The 19,683-nt window shown below is 34.8% G+C and overlaps 1 protein-coding gene across 4 annotated transcripts in view; it reads left to right on the top strand.

The window, feature by feature from the left end:
- The window catches only part of SLC44A1 (solute carrier family 44 member 1), a 178,020-nt gene that overhangs the window by 121,958 nt on the left and 36,379 nt on the right, over positions 1-19,683 (top strand). For 2 of the 4 annotated variants that reach the window (XM_036903289.2, XM_036903290.2), the window contains exons 13-15: positions 2,811-2,948; positions 9,425-9,661; positions 11,433-14,577. In XM_036903289.2, the coding sequence (XP_036759184.2) occupies positions 2,811-2,948; positions 9,425-9,661; positions 11,433-11,723 (666 nt within the window). In that variant the 3' untranslated portion in view covers positions 11,724-14,577. Of the gene's footprint in view, positions 1-2,810; positions 2,949-9,424; positions 9,662-11,432; positions 17,314-19,683 lie in introns of those variants that run through there. The other 2 variants (XM_036903291.2, XM_036903292.2) reach the window with 2 other exon arrangements.

The following is a 19,683-nucleotide window of genomic DNA, read 5'->3' on the forward strand; positions in this document are numbered from 1 at the left end:
CACTCAAAATAAGAAAGGGAAAATTCTAATTTCCTTTTCCCTTATTTAATGTATAATGATCCACACATATAGTTGCACATTCTTATCCCCATTTTCTTATCATTGCTATCTAACTTGCCCCTGTTAAGTAAGTTATTATGTAAAGATTTTAAACTTGAAGACAATTTCTAAGTCTGCAAATAAAGAAAGAAAAGATGTGAAAATGTAGACACCGTATTCTGAGACAGGTGCCTAAGCAGGCCTAGGTTACCTGCATGGTGATCCTCTGCCCTAACATTTTTCTTCTACATGACCAATACTTTTTAATTATATCTTGTCACATAAAAATGCAACCAGGGACTACTACAGCTAATAGGCATCCTTTTAAAAAGGTTCCTGGTGGTGATCATCTTTTATCTTCTGGGAGTTGAATAGTCTTAAGCCTGTGTCCTGCCTAAGCAGTTGTTGGGTGCGAGCTAAATGTTAATCATTGATGCTTCTCTGTGGGTAGTTTAGCTCAAGGTCAGGAAGGCTATCTGAGAAGAAGGTGGGTGGGCTCCAAAAATCTCAAGGAACTAGTCTGCAGAATGTTAAGTGAATGGTAATAGGGAAAGCCACAAAGGCCTCAGAATGTCTTGAGAACCTTAGTATGAATCCTTTTAGACTAGGAAATATAGAATCGGAGGGAAATTTCCTTGGCCTGCTGTGATGTGAAACACATTTTTCTTCCTGAGGAGGTCATTTTGACTATATTCTCCATGACCAACTTATATCATGATTGAGATTTTTGTACCTCTCTTTCTCCATGGTTTTCAACAGAAGTACCATTAGCCAAGAATTTATTTTGATGTCATTGAGTCAATTGACAATGTTTCAAAAGAAGCTTTGTGGAAGATGAAGAAATGTGGACCACTGGGTTTAGGTAGTTAACTCTTGATGCCTGATATCTTTGAACTGATAAGAGGCACTAGCAGAGGACAATATACGAGAACAAGCAGCAAATGAATGTTACCAGAAAAACCTAACTATGAGTTCTTTAAAATGCTGCGTACTTTAGCTTTTGAGATAAAAAGATCTGCAACATAATATAGCAGTATATTCTGATAATAAGGTACCCTACTTTATACTATGGGATTTCATATACTAAAATCATACTGTTTCTCAAAGAGCACCATAATTTCCTACTGCTCCAATACTAAAAGAAAGTTTATGAACCAAACATAGTAACCAACTCAGTACAGTACTCTTTCCTTGGCCCAGGAATGTTCTGCATTTTTAATCAATGAATTTAATCATATAATGGCAAATTAAATTTTTGATGGCTCAAAAACCTCATACAAGTTTCCTAATAACTAACAAGCATGTACAGTTGGAACATTCATAAATTAAAGACTGTGTCTCCTGAGCTCAGTGTTTAAAACTTTATAGACAACACAATATGAAGTAGCCCCTTTGTGTCCAGCAGTTTTCCAGCAACTTCAACATTTGGACTCACCAACAGTTTCTTAAGTCAGCACTCAACCGAAATTCCTCAGGATGGTTAAGTTTTAGTCAAAGTCCATTCCCTTCCTAGGACTTATATGTATTTGATTGTAGTATTTATTCACATTTCCCAGAAAATGCTAATGCTATTCTAGAATGTAATGTAAAAAGAAGGGGGAAAAATCAAGTCTGTGACTAGTGGTGCAAGGAGGAGATGGGGAAGCTGAAGCAGGTATAATTGAAATGTGTCAGCTGGGACTTAGTACTACTGTAAAGGACAGAAAGCCAGCTCAGTCTGTCCTAAAAAAGAGAAAGAGTCAGAAAGGGGGGAGGGAGAAGAGGGAAGAGTTTCTGAGCAATTTATTAGCATCTGTAACTGAGAATTGCAGAAATTTAGCTAATTCCTAATCATGCAAACACTGTCACCAAGTATAAGGCCCTGATTTCTCTGTGCTCTGACTTCCATGAAACCCTCAGTTTCATACTGTGACCTCCAGCAGCTCCAGGTTCTACCCATTAGGCTGGCAAAACAGCCATGGCAATTCATACCCTCACACCTGGCTGTCCAGGAAAAGGAAGAGCTAGTCTGTCAGGAGTGCCCTGGAAGAGAAAGGAAATTTCTTTTTTCCCCAGAAGCCCCAGGGAACATCTTTCATTGGCTCTGATTTGTTAATGTGCCAGTCCCTGAACCAGTCATGGCTGGGTGGATAGAATACGATTGCCTTCATCAGTCAAGGTCTGACCCCAGAGCTGGAGGTCATGTCAGCCTCATGCAGACTCTAAGAAAATAGAGAAGGACCTACTCTCAATGGGGAGTTGGTGTCCTGCTCCTAGGAGGCAGGGGCATAAAGTGTTCAGCAACAAATAACTGTCTTCTACAACAGCCATGAGAAGTGACAGCATAGAAGAAAGCACCAAGATGATCGTAGGTGTCCAGATAAAACAGCACAGCAATCTGATGCCTTTACAAATTTGTGTAGGTTTTAAGGCATCACTGAAATGGTGATAATGCATCACTGTTATTAGTAGTGATGAACCTGAGATGTCTACAAAAGGTTAAATTAAGTTTGATTTGCTAAGACAGGAAGGAAGTTTATAGATGTTGGAAAGGTTTGTGTGTTTTCATAAATATCAGTGTTTTTAAAGCACCAAAGCTAATCTAACTGAAAAGCTCCTTTTTACCATATTATTATTATTTTATTATCTCTTATTTCCTTGTGCTTAAACTGTACCTCACCAAAGCCATATATTTATACAAGCTATCCTCTAACTGTGTTTGGTTTGTATCTTAACAAAGGAAGATTACGTTGAATGATGAAAATATTGGGGTTTTTTATGCTTTTGTCCAGAATGCATACACAGCCACAGCTATCAATAGCACCAACTTCTGCACCTCAGCGAAGGATGCCTTTGTCATTCTTGTGGAGAATGCTTTGCGAGTGGCTGCCATCAACACAGTGGGGGATTTCATGTTGTTCTTAGGCAAGGTAAGACCAACTATGTTATTGAGACATATAGTAACTTTATAATATATATAGATATATTCACTCTTTATTCTAAAACTACGTAGCCCACCAAAAAATGAACAACAATGTAATGCAAAGCAAGCACTTACAAAGCCTTTAATATATGTCAAGTACTGTCCCAAGTATTCTGTAGGTATTATGCTCTTTTTGCCCTCACAACAAATTTATAAAGCAAGTTACATTATTATCCTCATTTTATAGATGCAGAAACCGGCACAGAGCAGTTAAGTAATTTGCCCATGTTTTCTCCTTACACTTTTTGAACTGTGAATAATTAGGAAATAGTCTGCATAGTGGTTAGGGGTACTGCATCTGGAGCCTGAACTGCCTGGAGTTCAGTCCTGCTCTGTCACTTACTAGCTGTGTGACCTGAGGCATGGTACATAACCACTCTGTGCCTCAGTTTGCTCATCTATAAAATTGGGATAATCATAGAGCCAAACTCCTATAGTTGTGAGGATTGGTCTGGTTAATACAAGTAGTGTACCTAAGATAGTGCTTGACACATTGTAAGTCCTTGATGAATGTTAGCTGTCAGTTACTGTATATAAACCCCTTTAAAACAGACCTGTCAGGGAATGAAGCTTAACCCTAAAGGTGTCTAAGAAGGTAAGTTATTCTATACTATTAAAATCTGCAAAATAATGTTTTAATTGGGTTTCATCACATCTGTATTTCAAACCATAAAATACTCAGAAAATTTGAAAAATTGAGTTAAGAAAAAGGCACTACCACTATAACCTAACAATCGTTTTTATATATTCCCTACCAGTGTTTTCCATAGGCTTGTATTTCTATAGTATAACAATCATAGAATACATGCCTATATGTTCTTCCCTTTTCACCTCACAGTATATCATATCATTTTTCATATTGTTCTGAGTCTTCATAATTATTCATTATCATATTAGTCAATATTCCATCAAATGCTGTTCTTAAATAATCTCTTACTAGTGAACAATTAAGCTACTCCAGCCACTGTGCTTTTAAGATGTCTTTGGAAAGGAAAAAATATTTGGTGTCGAGAGGCATTGATAGCACTGTGTGGTTTTAAGTTCTTAGGCAGCTGTCATCTAAGAAGAGTTATAAAACTGTATGATATTTTTAAAATGTGTAATTAAACTTACATTATGACTTGGATTTGTTCTTGTCATGTTTTTACAATAAGAGGAAATTTCTTATAGTAAAAATTGAATGAGTGAATCCATGTTAAGGACTGAATACAGTTTGGCACTGTTATTAACTATTGCTATTTATATGCTATATGACTAATTCAGGAAGGCTTCATATTCTTATGTTCATTTTGGTTTTTATACATTTATAATTTGTCTCTACTGTTAAGAAAGATACGAAGCCACTTAAAAACATATGTACACAATGCAATTAAAATAAAAGGGAAGTAAGTCATACAGAGGAATAATGGAAAAAATTATTCTAAGTGGCAGTGTTTGATCCTAATGGTGATTTTAGTAACTCTGATTGAGGCACTTGCTGGGCACCAGGTACTGAGGAAAGAACTTTATGTGAAGTATTATATGAGGTCCTCCCCTGAGAGGCGAGCTACTGCTATTTCCTTCACTCTCTAGCAGAGGAAACCAAAGTTCAGAGAGCTAAGTAGGTTGCCCAAATTTAGAGAACTAGAAAGTGGCAGTGCTGGAGTTCAAACTCAGGTCTGTCTGACTTCTAAGTGTTCAGTCACTATGTGCTTTAATTGCTTCAACTGACATTAAATTCACCCTTGGACCTTTTTCTAAAAAGTCTTTTGATTCAGTAATTCTGGTGGTTGGTGGTGGTAAAGCACTGCTAGAAGTAATTCTAAATACAGAAAAAGAACATTATAATAGTAACCAGTTGTAAACAATTTACTGTCTAACAATAGAAAAATGGTTAGAAATAATAGTTAACAGACTATTATTTACCTATTAAACCATGTTTTTTTATTGAATTTATAAAATCATGTAATGCATATAAGTGAAAAGGCTGAGTAAAACTACTAGACTAGTACACTACTGTTTAAAAATGTGCCAGAATTAAATTAAATTAAATTAAGTTAATATCCCAAAATGTTAATAATGATTGTCACTGGATTTTGAAAATGAGTGATTCCAAAACCCTCTCCCTACTTTATTTACCATAATAAGGTAAATTTCTCTATATTAAGTATGCATTCCTTTTATAATGGAAAAATATATAGATAATAAAATACAATGTTTTAAAATTGGATTTGAGTTTTTCAGCAGCCTAGTAACCTGTCAAAAAATTTTTTTTAGGTTTACCATAATCTTTTATTCATTCAGCAAATATTTATAAAGTACCTACTAGTAATGTCCTAGGGGCTAGTCTGGATTCTAGTTATATACTAGTCAAGAGAGAGAATTTAAAAGCTAGTAGAAAAAGCAGTTTTATATCTTTCTTTTCATATTATATTATGAACATTTCCTATTTTATTAAAAATGTTTTAAACATGGTACCTACTAGTAATGTCCTAGGGGCTAGTCTGGATTCTAGTTATATACTAGTCAAGAGAGAGAATTTAAAAGCTAGTAGAAAAAGCAGTTTTATATCTTTCTTTTCATATTATATTATGAACATTTCCTATTTTATTAAAAATGTTTTAAACATGGTTATACAATTATTGTCTCATCATTTATTAAACCAAGCCCCTGATTTTTATTAGACTTAACTGTTCTCAATTTTTTACTAATATAAATTATGCTGCAGTGAAACCTTTGTATACAAATCCTTGCCCACAGTACCTCCTGAAGCCAGAATCCTAGAAGTAGAATTAATGAGTCAGAGTATATAATAGGGTTCTTGATGTGCATTGCCAAATTGTTTTCCAGAAAGGTATAATTCTGAAAAACATAATATTTATAATATTGTAAAAAGATTACTTTTAAAGCCATGAAAGGTAAACTACTTTTTAATCAAGATATCCAAAAAGAAGAAAAATAAAAACAAAATCTTCTGGGTTTCCAATATACTAAGATAAACATTATTTAGTTTTCCTGTTTTCAAAACATGGTTCTGATCACAGAATACAGTACATCTTTTGAAATGAGGTTCTTTCATTACAATTAAATGTCTGCAGAAATAGTTTATCATCAGATCATAACATCAGGAGCAAACTACTGATAACATGCAACAACTTGGCTGAATCTTGAGGGAACTTTACTGAATGAAGAAAGCCAATCCCAGAAGATTAAATACTGTATTATTCCATTTAAATAACATTCTTGAAATGACAACATTTGGGAATGGAGTACAGATTTGTGGTCACCCATTTAGAGATGAGGAAAGTAAGGGTAGCTATAAAATGTTAAAATGAAAGATCCTTGTGATGGTGGAAATGTCGATTGTGTCTTGACTGCATCCATGTCAGTATCCTGGCTGTGATATTGCACTATAGTCTTACAAGCTGTTACCATTGAAGGGAACAGGAGACATGGTACATGAAATAATGCTGCATATGAATTCAAAATTATCTCAAAATTTAAAATTTAAATTTAAAAACCCTGAATTTAAAAAGAAAACTAAGATAATGTCATGGATTCCATTTTTATGTAGCCCACAATGTTTTCAAGTTTGAAAGGGCCCTTAGCTTCTGTAGTTAGTGGCTTGGGACCTGTGATCACTGGTCTGTAGGGTCCTCAAAGGTAAGAATGAAGATTTACATGCTACTTAAACTTTTGTTAAGTCTAGTAGATATTGGTTATTTTCCCTAATAAAACTATACAAAACTATGCAAAAATCTCTTCAATTCTGTGAAATTATTTTCCATCTCTGATAATACTTTTCTAACATTAATTGTATGTCCTAGTTGATAGTTTATTTGGCTTTGTTTAGTAACAAATGAGAACATGAATTATTATTTGTAGATGTTATTTTATTGGTAAACAAAATCTCTCAAAACTTGGTTCCTTGGGGAAAGGACATCGTAAATGCAAGACTAAGATTGCCAGGCACCGTGTTAAGTACTTTCAGAATGCTGCTGATTTTAACAATTATGGGACGAATGTACTATTTAGCCTCTTTTAAAGATGGAAAAACAGACTCAGGAGGGTTAAATGAACTTACTTAGAGTCACAAAGCTAAGTATTAAATCTGTGATTCAAATCTACATACTTCTGACTCCAAACTATCGTCTTTTCATTGCCACTTCTCACATCCTACGCTGTACATGAATCTCTTCTACTATATCACCAATAATTTATCCTCTAGGAAGATAAATTAAGGAGTGTCTAAACTTAAATCATGCATCCTATTAGAAGAAAAATTAAGAATACTTCCCCAATATATTTACATTTATTTATTAATGATTTATGTACAGCTGTTACTAAAATATGCATTATAAAGCATAGTATAAAAGAACCTTTAAATATGTGAGAAAGATAAATAGAAGTCCCAGGTGACCCTCTTGAATACTCCTTTAGGTGTGTGTGCCCTACATGGAGATCACTGAAATGGACCCGTACTTCATGTAGGCTGTGTATTTTATCAGAATCACCTGAGGTACTTTTAAAATGAATATTGCTGGGCTTCATCTTAGTTCTAACCAATCAGAGCCTGGGGGTAGGACCCAGGAATCTACATTGTTCACAAATTCCCCAAGTGATACCTAGCCCCACTATGGTTTGAGAGCCGTTAATGTATCCGGTGCTTGAATAAATGCATGACACCCTTTTATTATATTTGGGAGTAATTCTTACATTTCTTTGACCTTTTTAGACAAACATCACTAATTCTTGAAGTTATTTCTTACTTGACAATATCCAACCTACCACCTCAGTAGCTTTTGTCTCAACATCTAGTTTGTCTGAGTCACACCTTCTACCTATAATTACCTTTAACATTTCAAATGTGGTTTAACTTTAAGTGGCATATTGAGAGCATCAGGAACCTCAGTCCTCCTATAGGGTGGATGTAAAAAATTTGAGGAAGGGTACAAAAAAATAACTCTTTCTAAAATTGAAACCAGAAAGAATGAAAGAACATGGTTGTGATTAGTTACCTGTGGAAATCACCCCTGAAAAATAAGTCACTCTAAGAGAAAATTGATATGTTTTTGCCACAGAAATGGCGGGGGTGTCTTCAAAGTATTAGGCAGATCCAGATTTGCTTCCTGAAATCATCTGAAAGGGGGATAAGTTTATAGCTTAACCAAAGTGTCATCTAATGCATTGTAACCCCTGATTAAGATGATAGTGAAGGAGAGATGTTTTGGTGTTGATAAATGGTAGGGAAAAGGCAGAAGAAGGATTCTCAGTCAGCCTGTCCGCAGCACTACACAAGGAAAGGCCGCTGTGGTTCGAGGACTCTTTCTTTTCCTTTGTTACTTAAAGCTGGATGCTAGACCAAGTAAAGGGCTGGGCAAGAATGTGTCTAGGATTCATTAGGACCTGTTACTGCTTTGTATCAGTATCCAAGTGTTTGCTGAATTTTTAACCTGGGAAGATCACTGGAGTCATCATAAGACCATTTTTTGGATGGTGTCTGCTCTTCTACTCTGTGACCTTGGGAAGGTTGACTAGCATCTCTGAGCATGTTTCCCAGTCTGCAAAATGAGAATGATAAAGCTTGCCATAAACCATTTGTAGGGTTATTGAAAAGCTGAAATAAAATGTTTTGAAAGAACCATAAAAAATTTCAAGTGCCACATGTGAGGTGACAAAGCATCAGCGCACGTGGTTCTTGACAGTAAGCAAATTGGCTAGCCCTTTTGTTCTTATAGCATGGATGTTTTGGCAAACTCTTCCCTTGCAGACAGTCCACATCTAAACTTCTTAGCAAATCAAATTAAATTTATTACATATCCTATGTGAAACAACATATGAAACAAAGAAAAGGCTGTTAGAGATGTTTGTTTCAACATAATTTATATCTGAAAACAGTATGTCTCCAGTTGTAGAATGGTTAAATAAATTTTAAGTTACCCATAAGATGAAATTATGTAGCTGAGTATTTATGAAACACTTCTAATGAAACTATAAATATTAGTGAAAAGCTTTTAATGATTAGTTTATGTAATACTATTTCATGTATGTAAAACTGCTTTAGAAAAAAATGCATAGCAATACCCTAAAAATGTTAGTAATTTTCTTCTGAGTGCTAAGAATGTGCATAATTTTTTTTCTAAAATATGCATATATTTGTCTTAAAAATTGCTACACGTGTTAAATAAGTGTTGTAGGGAACAAGCATAACATTTGGAAAACTTGATTATTTTTAGTGTAAACCAGAATCATTGAAAAGATGATTTTTCATTTCTATGCATGTATATGTATATCCATGTGTATATGGGTATACGTGAATTATGCTTCCTAATTTGAGACGGAACGGATTTATAAATAGTAAAGAGGGTTTTAAGTCTGCAAATGAAGGAATGGTGGTTTTCTGCAATGGGATAGTAAATGTAGTCTTTGTTCTCTCTGCTCCAGGTGCTGATAGTCTGCAGCACAGGTTTGGCTGGGATTATGCTGCTCAACTACCAGCAAGATTACACAGTATGGGTGCTGCCTCTGATCATTGTCTGCCTCTTTGCTTTCCTGGTTGCTCATTGCTTCCTGTCCATTTACGAAATGGTTGTGGATGTATTATTCTTGTGTTTTGCCATTGATACAAAATACAATGATGGGAGCCCTGGCAGAGAATTCTATATGGATAAAGTGCTGATGGTAAGTACTTCAGGTACCCTCGATGACTTTAGGGATAAAAATACTAATAAAAATATTTTGCAAAACAGTCTTTATACTGAATTACCATTATATGCAACTGAGTAATTCAGAATTAAACCTGCAGCACTCATGAATGCAATTAGTCTTGAGGAAATCAGGGTAGAAGTCTCTCTTGGCATGCGCGAGACCATTTCAAATCCTCCTAGCTAGAGCAGTACCCATTAATAGTCCTGAGTTCACACTATTCCATACTGCTGCCCCCTCTCTGCAGTTAGAGGATATCCATTGACTTTTTAAACCTTACTTTTAGCCCTTGAATTAGGACTTTGGACCACTGCTGTTCTAAGTGTCCTTTTCTGAAGTAGGGCTCAAAGACAAAAAGGCTTATTTCCCATGTTGTAGTGCCTATTGTTTTTTTCCATCAACCACCTTTCCAAATATTATTGCTGTCAACTCCATTCAAACTCATTATCCTAAGTATGCCAGGCCAAATGGAAGGCATTTGTAATGAATACGACTAAACAAACCCGTGCCTGGCAGGTAGTATTATTTTCTATTAGTCAAGATCTGAGCCTTTACACAGATACTATTTTCAGTTTCTTTATAGTTAACATAGTCTCTGCAGCATCCCTATATTAAAATATCAAAGCTTTTTTTAAATTTAGAAAACATATTAAAGTGGTTTAAATACTATTGTCATTGTCAGATGCTACCAAATTAAAGATGTTCCTTAAAAATTGTACTTTGTATTAAGCTGTGAAATATTCCTTTCTTAAGAGTGGGTTGTACTGAAGACTAAACATTGAGGTAACAAGCTGTTTTCCCAGAGTATGATTTATCCAGTTAAATCTAAAACAAATGCTAATAAATAAGCTAGATTTTTTTAAAATCACAGATATTCCAAAAGATTTAACTAACCATTTGGTACTGATTATCTCTTTTACTGAAAACCATCAACTAAATTTTGGACATTTCATAATGTCTAAATTATTCTAACTGGTTGTTTTCATAATGGAATTTGACCTATGAGCATTCCATCTCTCTTGTGATTAAGGCATTTAGAAAAAGAGGTTTTTTGTTTGTTTTTTAAGCCATTGATCAAAAGCAAAGTGAAAAATACAACTTTTCTCCTTTTAGTTTTTTTCTATAAGAATGATGTGGATATTTAATGATGTGTTCAATAAACTTTGGCAGATGGAAATGTTTCCTTTGGGGCATAATCCCATTTTAACTACTTCTGACCACAGGTTCTGGTTGTTATTCCCTGTCTTCCTGCTTTATGGGGTAATTTCAAGGCCAGATTGACATTCTTTTTCAAGAAACTTATTTATGGTTTGGTAAAAACAATAATATGTGCTTAGTAGTATCAGTGCTTTCTTGTTCCTTATAGGGTACAAATATTAAAGAGGAGACTTACGGAGTAAAACATTCTTGTTGTTCCATTTAACCTTGATATGTAAAAAATAAAACAACAAATTAAACAATATTCTAAGTGTGGGAAAATAGTCTTTTTTTTTAATGTTAGGCATTTTTCTTCCAGATAAAACTAATATTGTCTCTTTGAGCCTAATAATATTGTCACAGTGAACGGATGGAAAAAAAGATTCATATCATCAGAGTGTAGTCCATCCCCTCAAATTTATCTGTTCTTTAACTATTACTTATTGCTATGGCATATGGAGTCAAAAATGTAAATGTTCTTTAGTTTACATCTACCAGCCGAAGTCTGCAAGGGCCTAAGAACTTAACCAATGTGGTCCATATTTTGCAGGAGTTTGTGGAAAACAGTAGGAAAGCAATGAAAGAAGCTGGTAAGGGAGGCGTTGCTGATGCCAGAGAGCTCAAACCGATGGTAGGTGGAGATGAGGAGGTGGCCGCCTCCCAAGAATTTCACTTTCACTTCCTCTCTCTCTCTGTCTTCACTGACTGCACTTCTTCAGGAGAAGCTTTTGTTATCTGTGTCACGCAGGACATGCTGCTCTTTCTGTTTGTGTGTTTACCCATCACTTGGATGGCAGAATTCTTGTCACAACTGAGACCACCTTCTGTAAAAGTAAGCTGAAAGGAACAGCATCTTCTTCAGTGTTCACGGCGGGGTAGGGGATATTTTTGTCCCTACGGTGAAATTGTGGTTTCTGTTTTTTTCTTTTTAACTGTCAGTGTTTAGTTTTCATCAGACTGTATGTGTAATTGTAATACGTGAACTGACAGTTTGATTTTATCATTTTGGAAGGTGATAATAGTAATTCCTTTCAACTTGCTAAAATTCATATTCCTTCTTTTTTTAATATTAGCTTTGTTTATGTTGCTGTCTTTTCCCCTTTACTGACTTTTTCTTCTGTTGCCTGGATTGTACTTACTTTGTTTCTTAAGCTGTTTTCAGTAGCAAACAAGGCTGTTTCCATCAACATACGCAAATTCCCACTCAGTAAGACAAACTGGTCTTCTCCAACCTCAGCATAATTGTGAGAGGGATAAATTATATCTGGTCAGAGAATATATATATATATATATACACACACACACACAAAATAAAATAAATATATATACAAAACCACTCTATTTTCATTTGAGAAGATCACCTTAATCAGTTTAAGAGAATCCTGAGTTGCTTTTCCCATAAATTTTCTCACCATTGCATAAGGACAGATGTCCATAGCTCATTTTGCTCTAATTACTGCTTATTTACTTTACAAATATATTGTCCTTAAATAGCATGTTTATCTCAAAATATTATCTAATAGCTTGCATCCTTAAACAGTTAATTTTAAATAATGCCCAAAAGTGTGAGGTGAAGACTCTCTTTTCTTTCTTCTTTATATTGTAATAAATCATTTGGTTTATAGATTTCCAACTTAAGAAACATACAGTATACACCAAGCCCATGTCACTATGTAAGAGTAAATGAAATGGGTTAGTTTCAGGAGTAGGGGCTATATATATAGGCATAATGATTACATATTCAACCTAAAATAAAGCCTCAGCAGAATGTTTAGATATAAACTCTTTCTTCTGTAACCCCTTCCAGGGCCTATTTTGGTTTTGCACATTTAGTAACATTGATAATTATAAAGTCAAAATGTCAGTGTTTAAATTCCCAACGCAAAGATCAGTCTAATCATAAGTCAAAGGGTATAGAATGGTCATCCAGCTCTTAGTTTAAGTGTTCATCAGCCAGAGCAGGCAAGAAGGTGCCAATCAGCCCTCCCTCCCTCCGGTTCCTTGCCCAAAGAAGGGAATCCCTCCTTTCTGTATCCCCCTAACTTTTACATAGGCTGAAGGGAATAGTAGTGAAGATTCTGCCGACCTCCTTATGGTATATGGGAAAAATGAGGAAGGCTTCTTTCTTGCCACTCTTTGGTTTCCTTATTGTTCAGGAAATAGGTTCCAAGCCTAAAACTTAAAACATGTAAAATCTTAAAATGCAAACCATCCTTAAACTTTTCTGTCTTCCATTGTTGAAGCTTCCATTAAATTATTCTTAAGTAATAAGCATTTAAAGAAAGGGAGAAAAATTTGGAGGTTTAAGACTAGCCAGTTTAACCATGAATTGGCATATATTTCTATCTTATTCTTTAGTGAAAGAGAGATGAATTGTCGTAGACCAGAATGCTAATATACCCTCTCCTACCAAAACCCCTAACTCATAGGTAATAATACTAGAATTGACCAGGTTATGCGGCATTCTACCAGAAGCCAAAAATTTAGAGGTTATTTTTCACCTGATACTAATTTCAATTTTTAATTAATGTCCTCTAACTCAAAAAATGCATTAGGATCTTCATTCAGTATTTGCTTTTATTTTATGTTGTTCATCATTTCATTGCAGATTAATAGCTGTGCCTCAAATCTGCTGTATCTCAAAATGCATCTTTTATGTTCATCATTCTTCTGGTGCTTTGGGCATTGTAGCATTTGTTCCCTAAGAATAATGTTTTATGTGGTTAAAAAACTCCCCAGGAGATAAATGTGAAATGTAGCCCACCGGGTAGTTAAATTTTTAGGCACATCAGTACCTCTAATTCTTACCTCTCTGTCACAGTATGTATGATAAGAGTTGACACCTACTACTACCACTGCCATCTTGTCCATGGCCCTAAAGAATTATCTGAGAAATTCTACTTTAAAGTTTGGGGGGTTGGTAGAATTTAAGATTACTTATTGGTATTTGCTTGCTTTAGTTTACATGTTATTTGTTCCCTTAAAGGAACATCCTATAAAAGAGCATCATACCTATTTTACTATGTCTGTGGAAACACTGCTGTTTGAGCTCATTTCACTATCTTCTTCCTTAATGGGGTATTTTAATTTAGTGTTTATTTTTAGCTTATAAAATGATATTCAGGAAAATGATGTTTCAAATTTTCCTTTTGACAGGGGATCACTGAACTAAATATAAGTACTTCTAGTTTTTCTCTTGGGCTTTTTTTTTTTTTGAGAAAACCTCACTAGTTAAGAAAACTTAGGTTTGTGAGGTCCTTCTATAAAATTTGAAAATGATTTTAGAAAAATTTTCCAATGCAATATAGAGGTTTAAGAAAGAGATTTTCTGACCATCTGCTTGTACAGGAAAGAATTTACAGAGGAAAGAAGAAAAAACCTGGGCCTAAAACAACATAATGTATTCTGTGCATATCTCAGATATTATCTAAAAGGAAGGGTGACTTTCAACATTCATAGGAATTTGAGCCCCTGGGATATAGTTTCAGGGGAGGATTCTCAGTCCATTTTGCTTTGCTGCTGTTTGTGACCATCTGTATTTGTACATCATTCATGATCTCCTTTCAGTGGTAATTGTCTAAGATTATACTCTGTATGACTTTGTTTTCTAGGCTTCGGGAGCAAGTTCTGCTTGAACCTAGCCGACGGTTATGGAACCCATTGACATTCCAAAACAATATATACACATAACTATGTATTTGTGTGTGTGGGTGTGTGTATATATGTATATGTATGTGTGTATATATATATATGTATATGTATATACATATATATATATACACACACACACATAATCAGCCAAAATCAGAGAAAAGGGACAGGGATTTAATACCTTTTTTATGCTTATTTTTGTCAAACATGTACTCCTTTCATACGGGTGGCTTTTACAAGGCAACTGCCGTCATTTAATGTTTTCAATTGTAAACTGTCTTAATGGAAATGTTAAAATTCATATCTGATTAACATTTTTAATAACTTAGAGGAGATTTTAACTTTAGTTATTTAAATTAGGTAAAATAATTGTACTGAATCCTGTCTAAGGTTTATTCAGGGATGATTTCCCTGATGTGTGCATAAAATCAAGGTCTTATTTTACTGATGCATAAGTCCTAGTAGAATGAGACTAGGCATATTCTTTCAGATAAATAAGGAATGACTCCAATCAGTTTTCCTCAATTAAAGAAGCCATGTCATTTTACTTTTAGAAACATACAAGTGGCCCAGTATGGGAATTTTCATAATAACATGCATTTGTCAGCCAACATTAAAAAGTAACCAACTCCTCAGGTATTTGTAGTTTACCCTAATGCTTCTATAAGAGAGTAGGTGAAAAAGAAAAGAGTAGATAATCTTTCTTATGCAAACTTTTTTCTTATATTCTGTCTTTCTTTCACTTTTGATTTTAGTAGCATCCCCCACACATTTGTGTGCCTGGTTTGAAAGGAAGCTGGGGCACCCAGCTAGTTTAGCCTTTAGGTTTCTGTGTATTGGTTTGCAGATGAAGTAATGCTGGGAGGAATAAAGAAGGGAGAAAAACGGGAATACAAAGCACTGAAAATTCAGTGCGTGGGTCTCTGCTTCAGAGGGACTTTAGTGGCTTAGGGCTACGTGGCTATTTTATTCAAATGCTTGCTCTAAAATCTGACAATATACTGGCAGGTGCTCCTCTTCTTGGCTTAATTCATTAAGTATCCAGAATTCTACAATGTTTAACTGAAGAATTGGTTAACATTTTGATCTTCAAGTGTTGAACTTTTTGTTTGGGGATGGGTTTGGGGGTTTTTTGGGGTTTTTTGTTTTTTATTCCTGAAGCTTACCAGATATGAATGGCTAATATTCCATTGTTCTGCTTATTGTGATGGTGAATGCTTTAAGAAAAAAAAGTGTAATTTGCTAAGAATAATTCATGATCTGTTTATGCGATAACTCCTTTTTGTTACAATTTTTTTAAGAAAAGCTATTTTTGTTAATGTAAAGTAAATATTTCAGAGCAAATTTTTTAAACTTATTGCACTAAATACAGGCTCTGTAAAAAAAAAAAAAAAAAAGCCTCAGCATTTTATCATTCCACAGAAGGAGAATCTTTTGAAAGAAAGCATTGCCTCCTACCAGAATTAGACAGTGAATTAGACTGGTATTATGGAAATGTATACTATTAATGTCACTAGGGCTTAATAAGGAGCTGTTTGCTAATGTGCTTCCTTTCAAAGGGTTGGACCTTTAAATTGCCTCAAAAGGTAAATTGTATTCTTTTTTAAGTATCCGTGTTCTTTACTCAAGCTAGGCTAAAATTTGCTAACTGCCTTGGTTTCTTTTCAAAGCTCATGTAATATTTCTGATTTTTCAGAGTATTTGCAATAAGAGTCTGGATTAAAAAGAACACACACACACATAGTTAAAAGTTCATGTCTTGGCAAGATCTGGGAAATCAACATTGTGAGAGCAACAATTAAAAAAAATGATTCTCTAGAAGTTAACATCTATCATCTAATGTTGCCAGACAATATCATTGTACTCTTTTATAAAAATCATTTGAAATGGAATAAACACAGTTATGTAACTAACAATTATCCAAATAGAGAGCAAATCATGTAAGAAAATTCAGAATACCTTCTGTTTCATAGCCACACAGATTTTGGACATTAAGAAACATTGGGAACTAAATTTAGGATTGGCAAAAGTCTGGAAGATGGGTATCAAAACAGAAGACATTCCAGAGCTAGCTATTTTAGGAGGTATCCCTCTAAAATGACTTGACGAAAGTCTTGAATTTGGGAAATAGGTTCTACTCACTTGGACATCCCAGCATCACGAACTCTTGATGTTCCCTGTTCCATATGCTTGTAATCTCAGCTATTTGGAAGCCACCAGGAATGCTTTCTAATTATTATTTGCAACTAGAACTGTAATCAGAAAGAAATTTTGTATTTTTGTATAACTTGATTGTGTGCCATTTTATATAACAGGTCCTGTTTTACAAATAAATTTTGTTTTACTAACATTGTGTTTAGAAATTATGATCTATGTGTAACCATGTCATTTGAGTTCCAAATTAATTGCCAGGCTGTTTTCCCTAAGTAAATTTGTGTGCCATATAGGTAGATATATGCAAATATGCATATATGTTACACAAGCACACACAGAGAGATATTTGATATATAGAATATCACTCTCATATAAGCTTCATTCCTTGATTCATTTTATAAAGCCTCACCAGAGCTTTTTAGCAATATTTAAGTGTTTTGAGGTTATGTTTGGATATTCCTGCCACCTCTTTCATTCATTGCAAGTCATTTTTCAGCTAGCTATGGGCTGCCTTACTGCTGTTGCTCGCTGCCTCCATCTGCTGCCCAAGTGAGAAGAATAGACGGCAAACAAAAATTATCTGTGAAATGTGGTTACCTGAATAATTTTATAAACCGTTGACTCTGTGTTGTGATTTTTGTCATTTTCTGTGGTGGATCTTCCAAACTGTGTTCAGGACTCATATCCCCAGACTCACAGTTGGAGTCCTCTGGTGTAAATGCTGGTTGTGATGACCAGGGTATTGTTAGGGTTTCTGCCATGAGATAATTAAAGCTCCAGTGTCTGATTTAGACTTCCAGGCTCAAGAGTAAGCTCTGCCATAATATAATATGGAAGGGGAAAAAGTTACTATTTCCGTTTAAATCCAAGAGACCCATCTTCTATAGGAGGCTTACCCATGCGTTAGGTAAACATTAGGAATTTAGCTAGGGCATTGAGATTGTATAATCCTTGCATGAATGAGCAGAGCTCAAAGCAGGTTGTTCCTTTAAACCATTTAATGCAGTATTTAATGTTTAGGATTAAAGCTTTTATCCTGTCCTGTAGCATGATTAAGTCCTAAGTCACTGCAATTTAGGTAGCTTAACTGCATGTTGATCCCCAGACTTTTTACATAATGGTTGAGGAGGGGGCACTCACTGAGTCTTTTTTTTAAAGTATGATGGAAATAAAATTTTCCTTTATAGAGATATTCTCCTACTCTAATTGTTTTCTTGTTTCAGCAAAGGGCATTAAGATGCCAAAAACCAGTACCACTGACCTTTGGTATCTGCCAAGGGCTCCCTTGTCTTCCCAGGACAGTTTCAGAATTTCATCTCAGTGGGAGGGTAGTAAGGAGATCACCCCGTCCTTATCCTGTTCTGGGAAACAGCTGGCAATGGGAACTGCAGGCACGAAGTATTTTCAAGGCCATTATCAGTGCCTGAGGCATCGATCATTTCCATCACACACCACTAGTAGCTGATAAAGGCCATGTCAGGAGGTGCTCGCTGTCCTCCTGCAAGGTAAAATTCTGGGTTGGTTGCAAAACCAGAGCTGCCAATCATGGTGGCCTGAATGTTTTATTTTATTTTTGGTTAGTAACTTCATTTGAGTTTTTGGAGTTTCCAGTAGCCTTAACATAGCCTCTGAGGAGTGTCTTTCAGAAAGGTTTTTAAGCTTTCACCTTTCAATAAGTTCTCTATTGCTTTTTTACTGCTACTTAACAAAAACTAAAATCCTGAGTCTGGAGGCTTATCCATGCACCTGCCACATTAATTTCTGTAGTCATATATTCCATCTGACAGGAATGCACTATAATGGCTTGCCTAGAGTTGTTAAGATATGGTCTGTGAATATATATTGGAAAATGTTGGGTTTGTAAGTAAATGTATAAAGCAGAGATTTGTGTATTATATATTCACAGCATAGAATGCCTTTTGCTTTAAATGCATATTCATGTATCTTTGTGAACTAAGGATGCATGTTAGTCCATTTGAAAAGTAGGCACTGTTCATATTCAGTGGCTGCTTTTGGAATTAGTTCATCTTTGTTTAACGGCACATAGCCCAGATTTTCAAAGCAGGACCTTTAAATATGCCAAGAGAAAATCTGATGCTAACAAACAAAAAAACTAATAACAAATACAAAACTAGTAACAAAAAAACTAAACATGTTGTGAACATTTATAAATTTAAAATAACGCACTTTTCCCATTCAAACCTTATAAATTTGAAGCAAGTTCTTATTCTCTGAGTTTTAATTTGAGAGGTAAATTTTAATCCAAGATTTAAATCTTTGAATATATCTTTCATATAGAAAACATCAATGAAAAGTTTTTAAACTTGGAAATTTCTGTGGTAAACCTTTCTTTTCTATTGAAATACTGTAGTTCCCCTTCCTTCTTCCCCATCTCCTTGATTTTTATATGTGTACAAAAAGAAAATGATGTTTCAGTTCAGTATTGCATGAACAGTGATAACTTTTGTAAATTATATGGACAGGGTTTAAGTTTGATACTTTCTAAAGGAATTCATTAGTTAATTTGTGGAAAAGATAAGAAATTGTTAGTAACCCAAATATTGGGCTATTTTATTCAGTTTTGATACTCAGTTTTACTTAATGATTTCCTGAGGAATAAACACTCCAGACCAGGGAGTTCAGAATAATAAAGGTTTCAGGTTACTCATGGTCTAGTTAAGATCTAGGCAAACATTTAAACATTATAATTTTCCAACATTTAAGAAATTTTCTGAAATCACTTTCATTTGCTAAGACTGAACTTAAAATTTGGTTTTCAAATGCAGGTTCTTAATCTTTTGAGAAGCTTAAGAAAGCAATGGACTGTCTCTCAAATAGACATAGCACATCTTTGAACATTTAAAGTGCTAATAGAATTTTGGGCCCTTACGCTACAGCCTCCACCCACCTCCAACCCCTCGGGGCCTTATGAACACAAATCGAAGCCTGCTGTAAAGTTGGTTTGATAATGTGTTTTGAAATGAGATAGTGTTTAG

Source organism: Manis pentadactyla, chromosome 3 (genome assembly GCF_030020395.1).
Source record: "Manis pentadactyla isolate mManPen7 chromosome 3, mManPen7.hap1, whole genome shotgun sequence".
NCBI lineage: Eukaryota > Metazoa > Chordata > Mammalia > Pholidota > Manidae > Manis > Manis pentadactyla.